At 33.9% G+C, this 19,500-nt stretch overlaps 1 protein-coding gene across 1 annotated transcript in view; it reads right to left on the reverse strand.

Moving 5' to 3' along the window:
* LOC140450527 (uncharacterized) overlaps positions 1–19,500 on the reverse strand; it is a 103,922-nt gene that overhangs the window by 53,986 nt on the left and 30,436 nt on the right. Inside the window, exon 7 of the mRNA XM_072544184.1 lies at positions 8,645–18,682. Within this exon, the coding sequence (XP_072400285.1) occupies positions 8,645–18,682 (10,038 nt within the window). The remainder of the gene's footprint in view (positions 1–8,644; positions 18,683–19,500) is intronic.

Raw genomic sequence — 19,500 nt, forward strand, 5'->3', positions numbered from 1 at the left:
AGCAATCATAGCCTCAACAAACGACTGGCATCTCGCCAGAACAATGATTAATGAGGAAAAGGTAAAATGGGCCATATTTTGCTTTACCCCTTTCAAATCACCAGGGCTTGAGGTCATATATCCAGATCTACTACGGTGGGGACTGGATATCCTTCTGCAGCACCTCGTGGAAATATTCAGAGCCTCTTTGGTTCTGAGATATATTCCTAGGAAGTGGAGAGAGGTACGTGTGGTCTTCATACCAAAACCAGGTAGGATGGACTACACCCTACCAAAGGCTTTCCGACCAATTAGCCTAACATCCTTTCTGTTGAAAACGATGGAAAGGCTATGCGAGAGGTACATAAGCGATGAAGTTCTGGTCCATAACCCACTTCACCCAAATCAACATGCATATACTTCGGGAAGATCTACCGATTCTGCACTGCATCATGTAGTGGGAAGAATTGAAAGATCGCTGGATAATAAAGAATCCACCCTAGGTATATTTATAGACATTGAGGGAGCGTTTAATAAAACCACATTCCCAACTATCACCCAACAGCTCAATGTCAGGAATGTTCCCCTGGCCATCGGCGAATGGATATTCAGAATGCTCTCTAATAGAGCAATAAGCATAAATGTAGAAGACGTTTCTGTTAGAGGCATGGTTACGAGGAGGTGTCCACAGGGAGGGGTGCTATCACCACTACTCTGAAACATAGTTCTAGATACCCTGGTTGACCAACTCAGCAGCAACGGTTTCTACACATTAGCCTATGCAGACGATATTGCTGTCCTGCAAAGCGGTAAGTTTGAGAACACACTATGTGAGAGATCACAAGTTGCTCTCCGACTAATAGAAACATGGTACAAGGAACACTCACTATCTATAAATCCTAAGAAAACAGAGATGGTCCTCTTTACCAAGAAAAGAAGAATCACGGGCTTAATACCCCCAAGGATTCTAAACTACAGTCTAAATTTTTCTGACGAGGTGAAGTACCTTGGTATTACCCTTGACAAGAAGTTAACATGGAACTCACACTTAGATGGTAGAGCTAAAAGAGCATATATTGCCTATGAGCAGTGTCGACGAACTGTCAGACGCACCTGGGGCCTCACGCCCAGGGTGATTGCCTGGGTCTACACCGCTGTCATTAGGCCAATGCTAACTTACGGAGCTATTGCTTGAGTTATCGTTAATACGAGAGTACGCGTTCGGCGAGTCCTGGCCCACACCTGCCCACATAAGAGAGATGTCTCCTGGTGATTTGTCCACCTTCCTAGAAATGGCAGCATGGGTAATGAGCTAAGGGTGACAGCTCCCTGGGAGGATGCACAATGGGTCAATTGTGGCCCAAGTGCTGTGAAACTTAACTCGCCCTCCCTACTCTACAGATACAGATACAGATATAAATAAAATGGTCTACGATCGTAGACCGCGTGACCAACCGTGTCTCAGTTTACTATGTGCCTAATGGAGGGTTAAGAACAATATCATAAACATATAGCAAAACCATATAATATAGCGAATAAAAATCTTCATTAAAAGAGCACGACATATTTGACACGTACTCAGAGATCATAATTACAATGTAAAAATAAAATATTTTGTACATTCTGTCCCAGCAGACAACTTCTTCGCTCCGAAATTAATTTTCCAGATTTTGAGAATAGTCGCCCTCTAATCATAAAATAATCTTTAACGTATTAAAAACAGGAATATCGTATCAAAACTTTTTAAAAATATGTCACCTTATCGGCCCAAGTCTAGACATCGTTTCTGCTGAGTGTACGATGAGATCATTCGGTTAAAGAAAATTTGCTGAAACAGAGCGGTAATATTGAAAAGTAACGAGGCAAAGAAACAGATATTGCCGGCTACCGTATAAACAAAATAACGAAATATTTAAAGTAAGGAAGCAATAAAAGTATTTTAATTTATAGGAATGGTATATTCAGTAATCTGTATTAATTTGTATTAAATTTTGGTTAAAAAAATTAGTATAAAGAACAGTTATGTCAAAGCTATTGCGTACTGTAGTGTAATTTAATTTGTAATGTATTTTATTTTTTATTTAAATAACTGGCAAATCGTATAACTCTTTTATTCCATTTCATATAAGGTGGGGTCCATCAATCCCTTTCTAGACAGATAATGTCCTTTAAAATAGAGTCAAATTTATGTCATTATTCGTTTCTTTTCTGTTTTAACCATGTTTTAGCACATGTAAGCCTATTAAATGCAAACGTTTATAAAAAAAAAACAGATTGACTTCCCTGGGACACGACAGATAGCTCAATTAGTCAGAGCATAGGCATAGATCGCTTAGATCTTGGGTTCCAATCCCATCTGGTGACAGTTGTTTAAACATTTATTAATTTAAAATCCACAAGGAAAATAATTCCTGTAGCTGGCTGTATACCACGTATAACAAAAGAGGTTAGTCTTTGTATGTGGGTATATTTTATTTTATAAAAACCCTTAAAAGGGCAACATTACAAGCACGAACGTTTTCGGAACAACTGTTCCATCATCAGGTTAAAATACAGGTTACCATGCCTGAGCCACCAAAATATTTGGGTAAAAACCCTTTAAAATGTAATGTGTTACCAAAGATTGTACATGTTGTTGATTATATTATATGATGTTTAATATTTTAATTAGATTTTACTTCAGGTGTATGGGTGTATTGGGTGTATTTTACCTGAAGTAAAATCTAATTAAAATATTAAACATCATATAATATAATCAACAACATGTACAATCTTTGGTAACACATTACATTTTAAAGGGTTTTTACCCAAATATTTTGGTGGCTCAGGCATGGTAACCTGTATTTTAACCTGATGATGGAACAGTTGTTCCGAAAACGTTCGTGCTTGTAATGTTGCCCTTTTAAGGGTTTTTATAAAATAAAATATACCCACATACAAAGACTAACCTCTTTTCCTTTTATTTATTAATTTGGTTAGTCTTTATTATGACTATGTTAATTCATACTTACAATGTACCTACTCTGTTACGTTGTTCTAAGATCTAAAGTAATGTTTAATAAATAGCAATGGGCTAATGGGTAACTGCGTGACTTACAAAACTCTTGCTGCAAGACCAAGACCAAGACAAAGACCGGGACCGCAATAGCAAGACCAAAACCAAGACCAACACTGTCTAGGTCTCGTCTTGATCTTATATTTGGGCAACACTAACAGAGATATATGGAAGGTATTAAACGCGGGACTGCAGAATATCCTTGAATATAAATACATACCTTTTTGTAAACTGGTTTTAGTAATATTTTTCGAGTACTTCGATTGCATACCAATTTTTTTGTGTGCTATATTGTCTTTTTCGTTTATATATGTTTGTAGTGTTTCAGATAAAATGTTTTCAGTAGTTTCGATACTTTTTGTACCAAGTGTCTTGCCAGTTTTCTTTTGAGTTTTTTTAGACTTTGGGTTTATTTTCGTACTGATTTCTTTATAGTTTTGAGCATGTTTTGTAGTAGTTATGTCTTTGCTTTTAAATTCATGAATTGTCGAAACATTATACAGTTTCTCAGTTGAATTTTCGTCTAATTGTGTTGATTTTACTACACATGATTCACATACATGATCTTTGTCAGAGAAATAAAACCAATCGCTTTCTTCGGTAGTTGTAATGTTTGTAGAATTTTGTAAAATTGGGTTACTGGTTGCGGTACTTCCAGTAATGTTATTTGTTGTTGTATATTGTACATCATTAATAATACATTCTTCACATTCAGTATTTTCTGAAAGATCGTCCAATATATCCGAATCTTCAATGTTTTCTTTTGGTATTTGAAATTTTTTACGCATGACAAAAGGTGACAAATTATTTGACATTTTTTGATCAGTATACTTAGTTTGTAACTTAAAGTTTTAAGATTAATCTATAATCTAATATGAGAGATATATTACATAATAATTTTCAATATTATTTCCAAAATAATTTCCAAACTATTAAATTGATTTATATGGACTAACTTGTAATAAATTTTGGCAATTTTTCCTTTTATTGCATTTTTTCGTATTGTTCATTAAATTCTTTTTGTTAATATGTCAAGTCCAATACTCGTCTTGTTTTTTTTAGAGAACATTTTTGATTTTATCTTTGTAACTTGCAAATAATGAAGGACAGATAAAATATTGTATATGGAGGAAAAGCGAAAAAAAAAATTAAAAGGAAGAAATGTCAATGGATACAAAAGGTTACATATAAGAATGTCATACGAGAGATAAACACAGCAAAACAAGCATAGCTGATGGAAAAATATACGGAAATTGAAACACTATAACGCAAACATGACGATTTCCATATGCACAAAAAGATTAAATATGCACAATATAGGCATTTTTGTAGACAGCGAAGTCCAGATTTCGACTACAATTGAAGATAAATTAAAAAGATATGTGCAAGAATTATTTGAAGATACAGCAAGAAGATCCACTGAAATAGATAATCCTTACGGTCCAGAAATAAGAAACGAAGAAGTAACTATAGCCATTAGGAGATTAAAAGTTGCGAAATCACCAGGACCTGATGAAGTGCTTGGTGAAATTTAAAAGCTATTAGAAGCACACTAAATAATAAATACAGGCTTCTGTAGTTGATTTTATAAGGCAAGATTGAGGGTAAGAGAGGTCCTGGACGTCTTTCTGTTTTAGGGAACATTTTCCTGATGTCAGCCAATAGTACGCTATATTGCCGACATGGTATTGACTGACCTCATTGGGATGTCGCCCGTGCAGAGGTTTACCCAGGTTTATCCAGGTGCGCATTTTTTCGTCCTTAGTAAGATGGTTTATGCGCATTTCTGGTTCACTCAGTTTGATCGGTGTTGTATCATCTACTGCACAAATCGCACGATGTAAAGTAGATGTCTAAGCTTGCACCTGAAAATAAGTTCTTAAATTAGTAATTTGTCTAGTTGCTCACTTATATCCATAAGTCCTCGTCCTCCTAAATACCGCAGTAATGTCGTTCTTTCTACTGCACTTCGAGGATGGTGTTTTTGTGCCTTTGTGAGGTGTGTTCGTACTTTTCGCTGAAGATTTTCTATATCCGTATTTGTCCATTTAACAATACCAGATGAGTAGCTAAGCGCAGAACACGCGTAGGTGTTTGGTGCCTTAAACAAATGTTTACTGTTAAGGTGTGAACGAAGCAGCTGTTTTACCCTTCGTATAAACTCAGTAGTTATCTCAGTTTTCATTTGCTTATGGTCAATCTTCCGCGCTTGCTTTATTCCGAGGTATTTATACATATCATTTTCACCCATGGCCTCGATGTTCTGGCCGTTTTGCATATCGAATCCGCCGGGCTGAACCTTTCCTTTGATTATATTTAAGACACGGCACTTGTCAAGACCGAACTGCATACTAATATCATTAGACAAATTTTCTACTGTTTTTAGCATCTGATCCAGGTGGCTTCGAGTGGAAGCTAATAGTTTTAAATCATCCATATACAATAGATGATTAAGCTTTGCAACAACAGTAGTGTTATTTTTGATGCTAAAACCTGTGTCAGTTGAGTTCAGTAACTGGGATAGGGGGTTAATAGCTAGAAAAAACCACAATGGGCTCAACGAATCTTCTTGAAATAGGCGCCGGTTGGTTGCAATATTTTCAGTTTCGATGTTGTTTTCACCAGGTATTTTGAGGTGAATTTTTGTCTTCCAATCTGACATTATATGTTTTAAAAAGGTCACTATGTTATCATCGAATTTATATATTTTTAATATATCTATAAGCATATATCATGTGGCACTGAATCAAACGCTTTCTTGTAGTCTATGAAAGCAGTAAAGAGATTCCGTTTTTTGCTGTATGCTTGGTTAGAAATGATAGAGTCGATGATAAGTTGTTCTTTGCAGCCCATGGAACCCTTAGCGCATCCTTTCTGTTGAGGCTCTATGATATTGTTTAGAGCACAGTGTTGGTTGATACGCTGCGCTACACAGGATGTGACCAATTTATACAGAGTTGGAAGACAAGTAATTGGGCGGTACTTGGTTGGATCTTGGGTGTTATTTTGATCTTTGGGAATTAAATAAGTTGTTCCCTGGGTTAGGAAAGATGGTATTTCCTGCGGATTAGAAATAGTGTGATTAATTATTGCTGATAAGCACTCATGAATACTCCAGAACTTTTTAAGCCAGAAGTTTTGAACGCCATCTGGTCTAGGAGATTTCCAGTTATGAAGCTCTTTGATAATATTTTAAACTTCTTCACTAATGAAGGGTTCGTAGGGAGCAGTAACGTAGTGTTGGCAGTTTTACGTCGTATCTTCGATCCATCCAGCATTGGTGTTAAGAGCAGCTGGTGTGGAAAGTTAATTTCCCCAAAACTCATAGATTTCTTCTAGACTTGGGTAAGATTTATTCTCACTTTCTGCAGTAGAATTGAGTCTCCGATAGAACGCCTTCTCGGTATTTTCAAAAAGCGTATTGTTAGATTTTCGTTTGTTACTAATTTTGTATCTTCTTAGTCGGCCTGAGTAAATGGAAAACTTTTGTTTTAATGTATCTAGGTACTGTTGTACTGTGTTGTTTTCTGGATTATGTTGTGAGTGTCTTGCGGTGGTTAGCATTATTTATTCAGCTCTTCTGATTACTTTTCTACTTGTTGTTCATCGAACATATTCCGTGATTTGACCAATGTCCCTACGTAATGATTCAATTTTCGTTAGCAGCCGTTTTTCCCAAGGTGCAACTCTGTTATATGTCCCTCCGATATTAGTACCCCGTCGTGTTCTGGTCTTAATGCCCATAACATTAGCAATTGCTGTTGCTGCACAGTAAATCAGCGTGTGCATATATTCCAATTTATGGGCTTCTACGACATAATTGAGCAGGACTTTAGTGTTCACAATTTGTAACAGCACACCTAGTTTCTTACAAGAGTAGTCTTGGTAGCGGTGGTCTGCTAAGTGAGTTTGTTCCATTAAATTCTTGGCGCGTGCCATTTCGTTAACTAGACTATCGCGCAACTCGTTGTCATGCTGTGTATTATCAGGTTGAGTTTCTTGTTCTTGTATGACAACCTCAGGAATTGGCTCTTGTATTTCATTAAGTGCTTGATTTCTAACTACCTCTTGATTATAAATCTCCCGTTCGACTTCACTTCTGATATTATTGCGTCTAGTCTCTGGGATGAGATTATTTCTGATAATTATCAGGTATTGATCTGCTACTCGTTGTTCAGATACTTGCATTTCTGGGTACTCTCTGTAAAATTCGGCATACAGATTTTGTCGATAGCCGATCGTTTCTTGACCGAGGTTTGTCACCTTATAAATATTAAAAGCGCAAAATATTTTCATTCATGGACACAGTCCATTTCATGAGCTGCCTCGGTCGTCCCGCTTGAGTGTGCGCCGGCTGATGTTCCAGCGCAGCACCTTCGGCGAGTGGAGCTCTTGATGTTGTTTGGCTCGCTTATGGTTGTTGTTCTTGTTGGGATGTAGCTGATTGTATGACAGGGGCGCGCCTCCTCAACACCCTGCCACCGACGTCCCGCATGCTGACGTCCAGCGCCGGCTCTAGACGTGCCCTGGCGATCCCCAGGCAGCGACCCTAAACATAAATTATCATACTAAATTATCATGGGTGTGCATTTTATACCTACTGCCAGGTGTCAGTTTTTGTTCCACGGCAGATATTCCTGCTACTCTCTAGGTATCTGCGCTACGAATACCCAGAGAGCATCCCCCATTCGCAGAGGGCCGCGCCTGATAGAAAAACTGACAAAAAACTCCCACAGGGGACATTAATTATTATTATTATATCTGGTTAAAAATGGAGTTGCAACATATTACCTCAACAAAAGATCAAAAAAAATCATATTAAATTTAAGTTTATAATAAAAAACATTTAAAATTATGTAAAAAACTAGTGGTATTTGTATATTTGTTAAAGTATGAAATTATTGAAAATAGCAAACGAATAACAATTTTTAAAATGTTTTCGATTGTATCAGATCATTACCAGTGCAAACCTGAAAGTAAGTATTCCCACTCAACATAATGAAGGAAAAATTTTGACTGTTGAACTAAAAACATGCGGTTCTGATTACTTACCTATGTATTTACATAAAAGCCTCTCACAAAACGGTATAAAAATATTTAAATTACAGTTTAAAAGAAGATTAAAATAAAATGATATCAAATCGATGTTACCAGCCAACTCAGTTGGAGAAACAGCAAGTGAAATTACCTGTAAAAATGACAAGAAAATTAGTTTCTTTACTAAAATTAGACAATCTTAATAGTTTGTTTTTAGAGAGTAACCAAAAATTAAAGACCCAGTTATGGTTTATATTTAGAATTAATCCATTTTATTATAGACCATAGTTATTACACATATCAATCCTACAATAATTGTTGATTACGATTGGCTTTCTAATATGTTTTTAATTTAACCTCTCTATGTTCAATTACAAATTCTTTTGACTAAAATCGGCATGACTACGTTAAAAATTCACATAAGCATTACATTGCTCTACTCGTGTATTAAAAAGTCAAGGTGGGACAGACTATACACTTGAGACAGACAACTGTGATCGATAGTGAAAGACGAGTGCATAGTCAGAAAAATATAACATAACCTATATTATCTTAATGTTTGCAAAATCTTACCTGTAAGCTCAATATCTTCGGAATATTCACTGCTAATATATGCTTCTTCGGAAATGGTCATGGAACTTTTCTTGGAAGATTTTTCTAAACTTTCTTCAAAAGTATATGTTTTATTTTGTGGTACTTCAGATAATAACATACTCTCTGTTGTATTTTCATAAATTGTTGTTTTTTCTCGTTCTGCTGCTAGAATTTCCATTGTTATAATTTTAAAGGATGTTTTTTCTGCTAAAGTTTGCTTTTGTGTTTCATTTGTAACAATTTGGAAAGCGTTTTCTGTTTCAGTCTGAAAAAATTCTGGGAATGTAGTGGCATAAGTTGTTTCTTCCTTTTCAGATATTTTTAATAACCCTACTGGTTCGCTTAGAGAGGTTTGTGAAGATTGTTCAGTTTCTAATGTTTTATTTTGGAAAATTTCTAGGAAAACTGTAGAATAGTTTCTTGGAAATTCACTGGGTTGTGTTCCATAATCAGTTTCATACGCTTCTGGTTGAGTTTCTGTTTCAGTCAATTTAGAATATTGTTGGGTTTCCATTGTTTGATTCTCAGAAGTTATTAATGACATGGGCAAAATAATGTCAGAAATATTTGGTTCAAGTTCGAATATTTCTGAAGTTTCTATTATCTTTTGAGTTGTTTCAGATATTAATACAGAAGTTTGTGGTATTTTTGTTGTCTTTGCTATTTCTAATGTTTCTGCTACTTCTTCCGTTTTTAATATCTCTGATATTTCTGATATTCCCAGCGTTTTTGGAGTCTCTAAGATCTCTAGTGTTTGTGTTACTTTTAACGTTTGAGATTTCACTGGCATTTCTGTAGTCTCTGATGGTTCTTGTGCCTCTAATGTCTCTTTTATTTTTTGAGTTACAGTTGATTCTATTATTTCGGGTGTATTCTGTGTTTCTGTTGTTTCTAATGATTTTGGCATTTCCTGTGCTTTTAATGTTTTTAGCGTTGCCAATATTAATGTAGTTTTTAGTCTTTCTGGTGATTCTGATATTTCATGTATTTCTGGTATTTCGGATGATTTTGCCATTTTTAGTGTATAGGACTTCTGTGTTTCTGATGATTTGAATGCTTCTGGTATTTCTTGTATCTCTGTTACTTTTGATGTTACTGGCAATTCTATTGTTTCTGGTGTTTGTCGTACGTCAGGGCTTTCTGATATATTTTTCATTTCCATTGTTTCTGATGTTTCATACGATTCCAACATTTCTGTATTTTCTAATATTTCAGATGTTTCTAACGATTGCGGAGTTTCTGTAGTTTGTAGTGATCCTTCTGTTTCTGATATATCTGTAACTTTTAGTGTCTGTGGTTTTATTGACACTTCGGGAGCTTTCGGTATTTCCGGTGTTTCTTTTACTTTTTGTGATTCTACTGACTCTTCTCTTACAGAGGTTTCCTGTGTTTTTATTATTTCTGATATTGTTTCCAATGTTGTTTCTAATACCGTTTCTGGGTTTTCAGTAGTTCTTGATGTATCTAATACTTCTAATGTTTCTTGTATCCCTTCTACTGATTCTAGAGTAGATGTTTCTTGACTTTTTGTTGTTTCAGATGTTTCTTCTGATGTGTCCTGTATTTCCAATATGTTTGGGGTTGTTATGTTTTCAGGTGTTTCTAGATCTTTTATTACTTCTGATGTTTGTGATATTTTAACTGTAAGTGGTTTCCTTTGACTATCTGTAGCCTCTGCTGTTTCTGTTATTTCCGATGTTTTTAGTATTTCTATTGTTTGCGATGTTTCTGGTCTTTCAGGCGTTTCTTGTGAATTTGCCGTTTTTCTTGTTCCTACAGTTTCTGTAGTTTCTGATGTTTCGAAAAGTACTGATATTTCTGATATTCCTAACGTTTCTAATATTACTGCTGCTTTTGTTTCTAGTGTTTTCAATGTTTGTGATGTTTTAAATGTCTTTGACGTTTCTGATGTTTCTAATGTTTCTGATTTTTCCGATGTTTCTAATGTTTCTACTATTTCTGATGTTTTTGATGTTTCTGATATTTTAGATGTTTCATATGTTTCAGATGTTTCAGATGTTTCAGATGTTTCAGATGTTTCAGATGTTTCAGATGTTTCAGATGTTTCAGATGTTTCAGATATTTCAGATGTTTCAGATGTTTCAGATGTTTCAGATGTTTCAGATATTTCAGATGTTTTAGATGTTTCAGATGTTTCAAACGTTTCAGGTATTTCAGATGTTTCTGATGTTTCAGATGTTTCAGATGTTTCGGATGTTTCAGATGTTTCAGGAGTTTCAGAAGTTTTTGACTTTTGTAATATTTGTGATGTTTCAGATGTTTCAGGTGTTGCAGATGTTTCAGATGTTTCAGATGTTTCAGATGTTTCAGATATTTCAGATGTTTCAGACGTTTCTGATGTTTCTGATATTTTTGACATTTCTGACGTTTCCAATGTTTCTGATGTTTCTGACGTTTCTGACGGTTGTGATGTTTCTGACGTTTCCGACGTTTCAGAGGTTTCAGATGTTTCTGGCGTTTCTGCGGTTTTTAACGTTTTTGATGTTTCTGGTGTTACTAATATTTCTGATTTTTCCGATATTTCAGATGATTCTGATATTTTTGTCGTTTCTGATGTTTCAGACGTTACTGATATTTCTGGTGTTTCTGACATATCTGGTATTTCCAACGGCTCTGATGTTTCTGATATTTCTGATATTCCTAATATTTCTGATTTTTCCGATGTTTCTGATGTTTTAGACGATTTCGGTGATTTTGATGTTTCTGATATTTTCGACGTGTCTGTTTCTGATGTTTGTGACGTTTCTGATATTTTCGATTTTTCTGGTGTTTCTGATTCTTCAGAGGTTTCTGATGTTTCTGATTTTTCAGATGTTTCAGGTGTTAATGATATTTCTGACGTTTTTGTTATTTCTGATGTTTCAGATATTTCTGGTGTCACTGTATCCGACGTTTTAGATGTTTCTGATAATTCTGATATCTTTGATGTTTCCGATGTTTTCAACTTTTTTGATGTTTCTGATGATTTAAATGTTTCAGATGTTTCAGATGTTTCAGATGTTTCAGATATTTCAGATGTTTTAGATGTTTCAGATGTTTCAGATGTTTCAGATGTTTCAGATGTTTCAGATGTTTCAGATGTTTCAGATGTTTCAGATGTTTCAGATGTTTCAGATGTTTCAGATGTTTCAGATATTTCAGATGTTTCAGATGTTTCAGATGTTTCAGATGTTTCAGATGTCTCAAATGTTTCTGATGTTTCTGATATTTTTGACATTTCTGACGTTTCCAATGTTTCTGATGTTTCTGACGTTTCTGGCGGTTGTGATGTTTCTGACGTTTCCGACGTTTCAGAGGTTTCAGATGTTTCTGGCGTTTCTGCGGTTTTTAACGTTTTTGATGTTTCTGGTGTTACTAATATTTCTGATTTTTCCGATATTTCAGATGATTCTGATATTTTTGTCGTTTCTGATGTTTCAGACGTTACTGATATTTCTGGTGTTTCTGACATATCTGGTATTTCCAACGGCTCTGATGTTTCTGATATTTCTGATATTCCTAATATTTCTGATTTTTCCGATGTTTCTGATGTTTTAGACGATTTCGATGATTTCGATGTTTCTGATGTTTTCGACGTGTCTGTTTCTGATGTTTGTGACGTTTCTGATATTTTCGATTTTTCTGGTGTTTCTGATTCTTCAGAGGTTTCTGATGTTTCTGATTTTTCAGATGTTTCAGGTGTTAATGATATTTCTGACGTTTTTGTTATTTCTGATGTTTCAGATATTTCTGGTGTCACTGTATCCGACGTTTTAGATGTTTCTGATAATTCTGATATCTTTGATGTTTCCGATGTTTTCAACTTTTTTGATGTTTCTGATGATTTAAATGTTTCAGATGTTTCAGATGTTTCAGATGTTTCAGATGTTTCAGATGTTTCAGATGTTTCAGATGTTTCAGATGTTTCTGATGTTTCAGATGTTTCAGATGTTTTAGATGTTTCAGATGTTTCAGATGTTTCAGATGTTTCAGATGTTTCAGATGTTTCAGATGTTTCAGATGTTTCAGATGTTTCAGATGTTTCAGATGTTTCCGATGTTTCAGATGTTTCAGATCTTTCAGATGTTTCAGATGTTTCAGATGTTTCAGATGTTTCAGATATTTTAGATATTTCAGATGTTTCAGATGTTTCAGATGTTTCAGATGTTTCAGATGTTTCAAATGTTTCTGACGTTTCTGGTGTTTCTGACATTTCTGGTACTTCTAACGTTTCAGAGGTTTCTGATAATACTAATATTTCTGATTTTTCCAATATTTCTGATGTTTCAGACGATTCAGATGATTTTGAAGTTTCTGATGTTTTCAACGTGTCTAATGTTTCTGATGTTTTTGATGTTTCTGATGTTTCTGATGTTTCTGACGTTTCTGTTTCTGACGTTTCTGATATATCTGACGGTTCTGATGTTTTTGATGTTTCTGATTTTTCTTTTATTTTTGGTGTGTATAGTTTTGTTGATGTTTCTATCATTTTCGGGGTTTCAGACGCATCTGATGTTTGTTGTATTTCCGGAGACTCTGATACTTTAGGTGTTTTTAAAGTTTGTGTTGTTTTAAACGTTTGTGGTTTTCCTGATATTTCTGGAGCCTCCGGTGTGTCCTGTGCTTCCAATATTTCTTGTATTCCTTCTGTTTTTAGTGTTGCTTCTTTTAGTGTCTCTGGTGTTTGTGGTGTTTCTGGTACTGCTGCTATTGTTTTTATTTTTGTTGTTTCTGATATTGTTGATAGTTCTAGTATTTCTAGCTTTTCTTCTGTTTCAGTGGTTTCTAATATAACTGGTAATTCTAATAGTTCAGGTGTCTCTGCAGTTTCTGATGTTTGTGCTATTGATATTGTTTTTGGTTTTATAGTAATTTCTGAAGCGGCTAGTGTTTCTGATATTTTTGATATTTTTTGTATTTCTGATGATTGCGATTCTTTCGTTTCTGTTGTTTCTGGCGTTTCAGTTATTTCTAGAACTTTAAATGTTTGTAGTATTTCTGATGCATTTGATTCTTCTTGTGTGGCTTTTTCTGGTTTATTTGACATTTCTCGAGTTTCTGATGTTTCTAGTATTTCCAGTATTTCAGTGGTTTCTGGTGATTCTAGCATTTCTGTTATTTTTGCTATTTTCAAGGTTTCTCCCACTTGTGATATTTCAGGTACACCCGATGTTTTAGCTCTTTCTGATATTTCTGAAGCATTTGCTGTCGATGTTTCTAGTTTTATTGTAATCAGTTTTACAATAATTTCTGGAACTTCCGGCGTTTCATATATTTCTGGTGTTTCTTGTATTACTGATGATTCTGATTCTTTTATTTCCGTTGTTTCCGTCGTTTCTATAATTTCTAATATTTCTGATACTTGTGTTATTTCTGATATTTCTAGCGTTTCTGATGTTCGTGGTATTTCTGATGTTTTTAGTGTAGTGGTTTCCGTATATTCTAATATTTCTGACAATTTTGATATTTCAGTCATTTCTGCAGTTTCTGATGTTTCTGCTATTGTTATTGTATTTGGTTTTACAGTAATTTGTAGAGCTTCTGATGTTTCATATATTTCTGTTGTTTCTTGTATTTCTGATGATTCTGATTCTTTTGTTTCTGTTGTTTCTGTCGTTTCCGTTGTTTCTAATATTTCTGATATTTGTGTTATTTCTGATATTTCTAGCGTTTCTGATGTTTGTGGTATTTCTAATGTTACTATAACTTCTGGTATTTTCGATGTTTCTAATTTTTCTGATGATACTAATATTTCAGATACTTCTGTTGTTTTTGCTAATTTTAGGGTAGTAGTTTCCATATATTCTAATATTTCTGGCAATTCTGATATTTCAGTCATTTCTGCAGTTTCTGATGTTTCTGCTATTGTTATTGTATTTGGTTTTACAGTAATTTGTGGAGCTTCTGATGTTTCATATATTTCTGTTGTTTCTTGTATTTCTGATGATTCTGATTCTTTTGTTTCTGTTGTTTCTGTCGTTTCCGTTGTTTCTAATATTTCTGATATTTGTGTTATTTCTGATATTTCTAGCGTTTCTGATGTTTGTGGTATTTCTAATGTTACTAGAACTTCTGGTATTTTCGATGTTTCTAATGTTTCTGATGACACTAATATTTCAGATACTTCTGTTGTTTTTGCTAATTTTAGGGTAGTAGTTTCCATATATTCTAATATTTCTGGCAATTCTGATATTTCAGGTATTTCTGCTGTTTCTGATGTTTCTGCTATTCTTATTGCATTTGGTTTTACAGTAATTTGTGGAGCTTCTGATGTTTCATATATTTCTGATGTTTCTTGTATTTCTGATGATTCTGATTCTTTTGTTTCTGTTGTTTCTGTCGTGTCCGTTATTTCTAATATTTCTGATATTTGTGTTATTTCTGATATTTCTAGCGTTTCTGATGTTTGTGGTATTTCTAATGTTACTAGAACTTTTGGTACTTTCGATGTTTCTAATGTTTCGGATGATACTAATATTTCAGATACTTCTGTTGTTTTTGCTAATTTTAGGGTAGTAGTTTCCATATATTCTAATATTTCTGGCAATTCTGATATTTCAGGTATTTCTGCTGTTTCTGATGTTTCTGCTATTCTTATTGTATTTGGTTTTACAGTAATTTGTGGAGCTTCTGATGTTTCATATATTTCTGATGTTTCTTGTATTTCTGATGATTCTGATTCTTTTGTTTCTGTTGTTTCTGTCGTTTCCGTTGTTTCTAATATTTCTGATATTTGTGTTATTTCTGATATTTCTAGCGTTTCTGATGTTTGTGGTATTTCTAGTGTTACTAGAACTTTTGGTATTTTCGATGTTTCTAATGTTTCTGATGATACTAATATTTCAGATACTTCTGTTGTTTTTGCTATTTTTAGGGTAGTAGTTTCCGTATATTGTAATATTTCTGGTAATTCTGATATTTCAAGTGTTTCTGCAGTTTCTGATGTTTCTGCTATTTTTATTGTATTTGGTTTTAAAGTAATTTCTGGAGCTTCTGATGTTTCAGATATTTCTGATGTTTCTTGTATTTCTGATGATTCTTGTATTCCTGATGATTCTAACTCTTTTGATTCTGTTGTTTTTGACATTTCCGTTAATTCTAGTACTTCTGATATTTGTGTTATTTCTGATATTTCTAGCGTTTCTGATATTTGTAGCATTTCTGTTGCTTTTAATTCTTCTTGTTTGTCTTTTTCTGTTTCTAGCGATATTTCTGTGGTTTCTGAAGATTCTAGCATCTCCGTTATGTCCGTGATTTCCGATGTTTCTGAAGATGGGGATATTTCAGGTATACCTGATGTTTTTGTTATTTGTTTTAATGTTTTAGCTTTTTTTGATATTTCTGAGGCTTTCGTTATTTGTTTTGGTTTTAATATTTCTTGTATTGTTTCTGGTGTTTGTTGTATTTCTAGTACTTCTGGTGTTTCTTTTGTTTGTGATATTTTTAATGTCACGAGAACTTCTGACATTTCCGTTGTTTCTAGTGATTCTGGTGAAAATATTTCAGGTATTTCTGGTGATTCTGAAATTTCGGCTATATTTAGTGAGTATGATTTTACTGGCATTTCGGATGCTCCTGATGTTCCGTGTGTTTTTTCTATTTCTGATGATTCCGGTGTTTCTTGTACATTTGTTGTTTCTGGTATTTCTGTTGTCTCTAGTGCTTTTGTTTTGGGTGCTATTTCAAGACGTTCTAATGATTTTGTGGCTTCTAATATTTCTGATACTTCTGGTGTTTCTGGTGTCTTTAGTATTTCTGACATTTCCGTTTCTTCTGATGTTTTTGGCATTTCTGATGTTTTTGAGACTGCCAGTGATGCTTGTATTTCCAGTTTTTCTGAAATTTGGACAGGTTCTGGGGATTCTGATATTTCAGATTCTTCTTCTAATATTTCTTGTATTTTTTCTGTTTCTGAAATATCTGGTGCTTTTGTTGTTTCTGATCTTGTTTGCGTTGTATTGTTATATATTTCAGTTGCAATTTCTTCAGTTTCATGCTGTACTGATAGTTCTGTTGATAATAGACTATTAAAATACTCTTGAATAGTTTTAGATGTTGAGGTTGCACTGGTTTTAGTTTCAGGTTCAGAAATTGTTACGTTTTGATACTCTGTTGTTCTGATTGGAATCAATGATGGAACTATCACTGACGACTTTTGTGTAAAATTGCTTGTTTTATTTTTAATAGAACTCGTTTCAGTTTGTTCAAAATGTTTTTTTATTGTTGTTCCTGAGAAAACTTTTTCAGTTTCAGTTTTAGGTGTTTGCACAAAGCTTGCTGGGAAGCTCACACTAGTTAAAGCTCCATTAAGAGCAGATATTGTTTGTAATTCCTCTGTTGTTTGCTTACGACTTCTTGTCACATATTCGTGTATCTGCTGAACTGTTGTAGTTATTGCAGGTGTTAACATTTTAGACGAAACCGATTTTATATGAGGTATAACCAATTCCCCTTCCTCTTCTTCAATTTGTGCCGTTAATGACTTAGGTGCTTGGGTACTAACTTGGGGCTTTCTACTAACCTGAACATCTGAAACATGATTTAAACTAGATGTTACCCTTTTCGCTTTTTTGTCTTTATGAGCAATTTTTGTCAGTTTTTGACCACTCAAAGAGGATGCTGTAAACATTTCTTTTTTTGTTTCAAATTCTGGACAACCTTCACATTCAGTTAAAGTTGCAGCTAATAATTTTGTTGCTTCTTTTTTTGTCCCTGGTATAAATTTAGCTGTAGTTTTTTGTTTAGCCTTCTCCTCTGTATTGGTTTTCTGTTTAACTGTAGATAATATTTCAGTTTCTTTTAAAGTTGTTTTATTTCCATTTTCTTTGGTAAAACTTGATAAAAATTGTGTGGAATCAGTATCAGCTGACATTTTTTCGGTTGTACGTATGTCTTTTAATACTTTTTTAGTACTTGTTTTATCGTTCAACAAATTAGATTGTGACATAGTAAATAATTTCATAGGTGTTTTTTGTGTAGTTAATAATCTTAAAATTGGTGAAGTTTCGTAGATCTTTTCCTGTCTGCTTGACTTTAACGTTTCGTTCTTGGCAATAATATATTCGTGAGTTACTGGTACCGTTTCTGGTTTAGTTTTATACTTGCTGATTACCATTTCTGTGATAACTTTGCCTGCAACTGATGAATGAAACCATTTTTCGGACAAACTGGAGGGTGTGGTTGTTTCCATCTCAGTTATAGACGAAATCATTTTTTCATGAGGCAACGGTTTTGTTACAATCATTCCTTTACTTCTCAGACTTGGAGTACTGGATTGAAGTTTTGTTAACTTTGAAGTTAACAATTCTTCTAATATCCTGGTTGTTGGAGCTGTAGATGTTTCAATTGTAGTGCCAAATGTGGACCTACTGCTTTGTGGAAATGAGTACTTCTCCTCATCTTCTGAAATTATAAATTGTGTCGTTATATTAGTAGGAATATTTGCATTTAAAGATATCTGTTCTTCAAAAGTAGATTTTGTTGTATGTTTTGTGCTAGTGTTGCGATATTCTTCTTGTTCTATTGACAAAGTCGCAGTTTTTGTTATCCCATCAAAAACTTTAATAAATTTAGAAGACATTTTTTGGTCTAGTGGTACTAGTTCTGTTTCATTTAAAGCACTAGAAAAGGCACTAATAGTTTTTAAAACACTTTTTAATGATGTAGTTGCTGATTCGTCTTCTGTTGTAGGAATTTTTGTGACTGTGCTGTTTTGATAATTATAAACATTTGCATAATTTATCGTCTTGTTAGATAAGTCTAAGAATTCTGCACTGGTACCTTGTGTTTGATTGTAATATGGCTGATGCCAAGTTTCTTCGGTAATGGAAGTAATATTAAGCTGTTTTCTTTTCTCTAAAGTCGTATCCATCAGATGTGTTGTACTGCTGGTACCAAAAATTCTGTCTTTTTCACCAGGCTGAATTACGTTTGAAAATGTTATTGTTTCAATAGTTTGATTGTTTTCAGTTAGTTCTCCATATTTTTCATTTGTATAAGCAGTTTTAAATTTTGACTCTAAGAAAGAAAAAATGTTAATAAATTAATATTAACGAGTTAAGTAGATATATGGCGCATGACATATTATAAAATAAAAAGACAAAAGCTTAAAAACAACATAGTACCTGGTGAAGATGGTGTCTCACTAAACTAATAAAAATTGATAATAATAAACTACTAAATAGTTATAGTAAATAGTAATAGCTCAACAAAATATTTAATAAATATCTTGCAGAACTGAAAATCCCAGATGTTTGGTATAAGGTAAAGGTAAATATCGTACTGATATAAAGGAAAAAGAAATACAATAAAACAATAAGTTTAAGAAAAACTTGACAGATGAAATTCTGTTGAATTTCCATCAACTTGAAAAAGTTGATGGACGAAAGAAGAAAAGTCAAAAATGACCTAGAGAGATATACAGTGATAAATATTAAAATATGAAGAAAAATAAGAGAAGCAAAAGAATTAGAAACAAGGGCAAGACGTGAAGAAATTAAGACTACAGTTAAGTAAAGTACGATAGTCACAAAGTACATAGGATAATTAAAGAACTAGACAAACAGAGTAAAATAATAATGTGGAAAAAATAGCTAGAGAGACTGTTTGAAGACCAAAGAGGTATACCTTTGAGGTAGAAGAGGAGGTAAATGATGGACCAAAAATATTACAGCAGGAAGTTTATTCTACAATAACACAGCTCAGAATGGTAAAGCAGCAGGCACCGATAACATGTGAGCAGAATTACTCAAACTAAGGCACAACAAATCAATAGCAATAGTCACATCAAGATTTCGACGCTGTTGAACGACATCAAATATATTACACATAATATA

The sequence above is a fragment of the Diabrotica undecimpunctata genome, chromosome 9, assembly GCF_040954645.1.
Source record: "Diabrotica undecimpunctata isolate CICGRU chromosome 9, icDiaUnde3, whole genome shotgun sequence".
In the NCBI taxonomy this organism is placed as follows: Eukaryota; Metazoa; Arthropoda; class Insecta; order Coleoptera; family Chrysomelidae; genus Diabrotica; species Diabrotica undecimpunctata.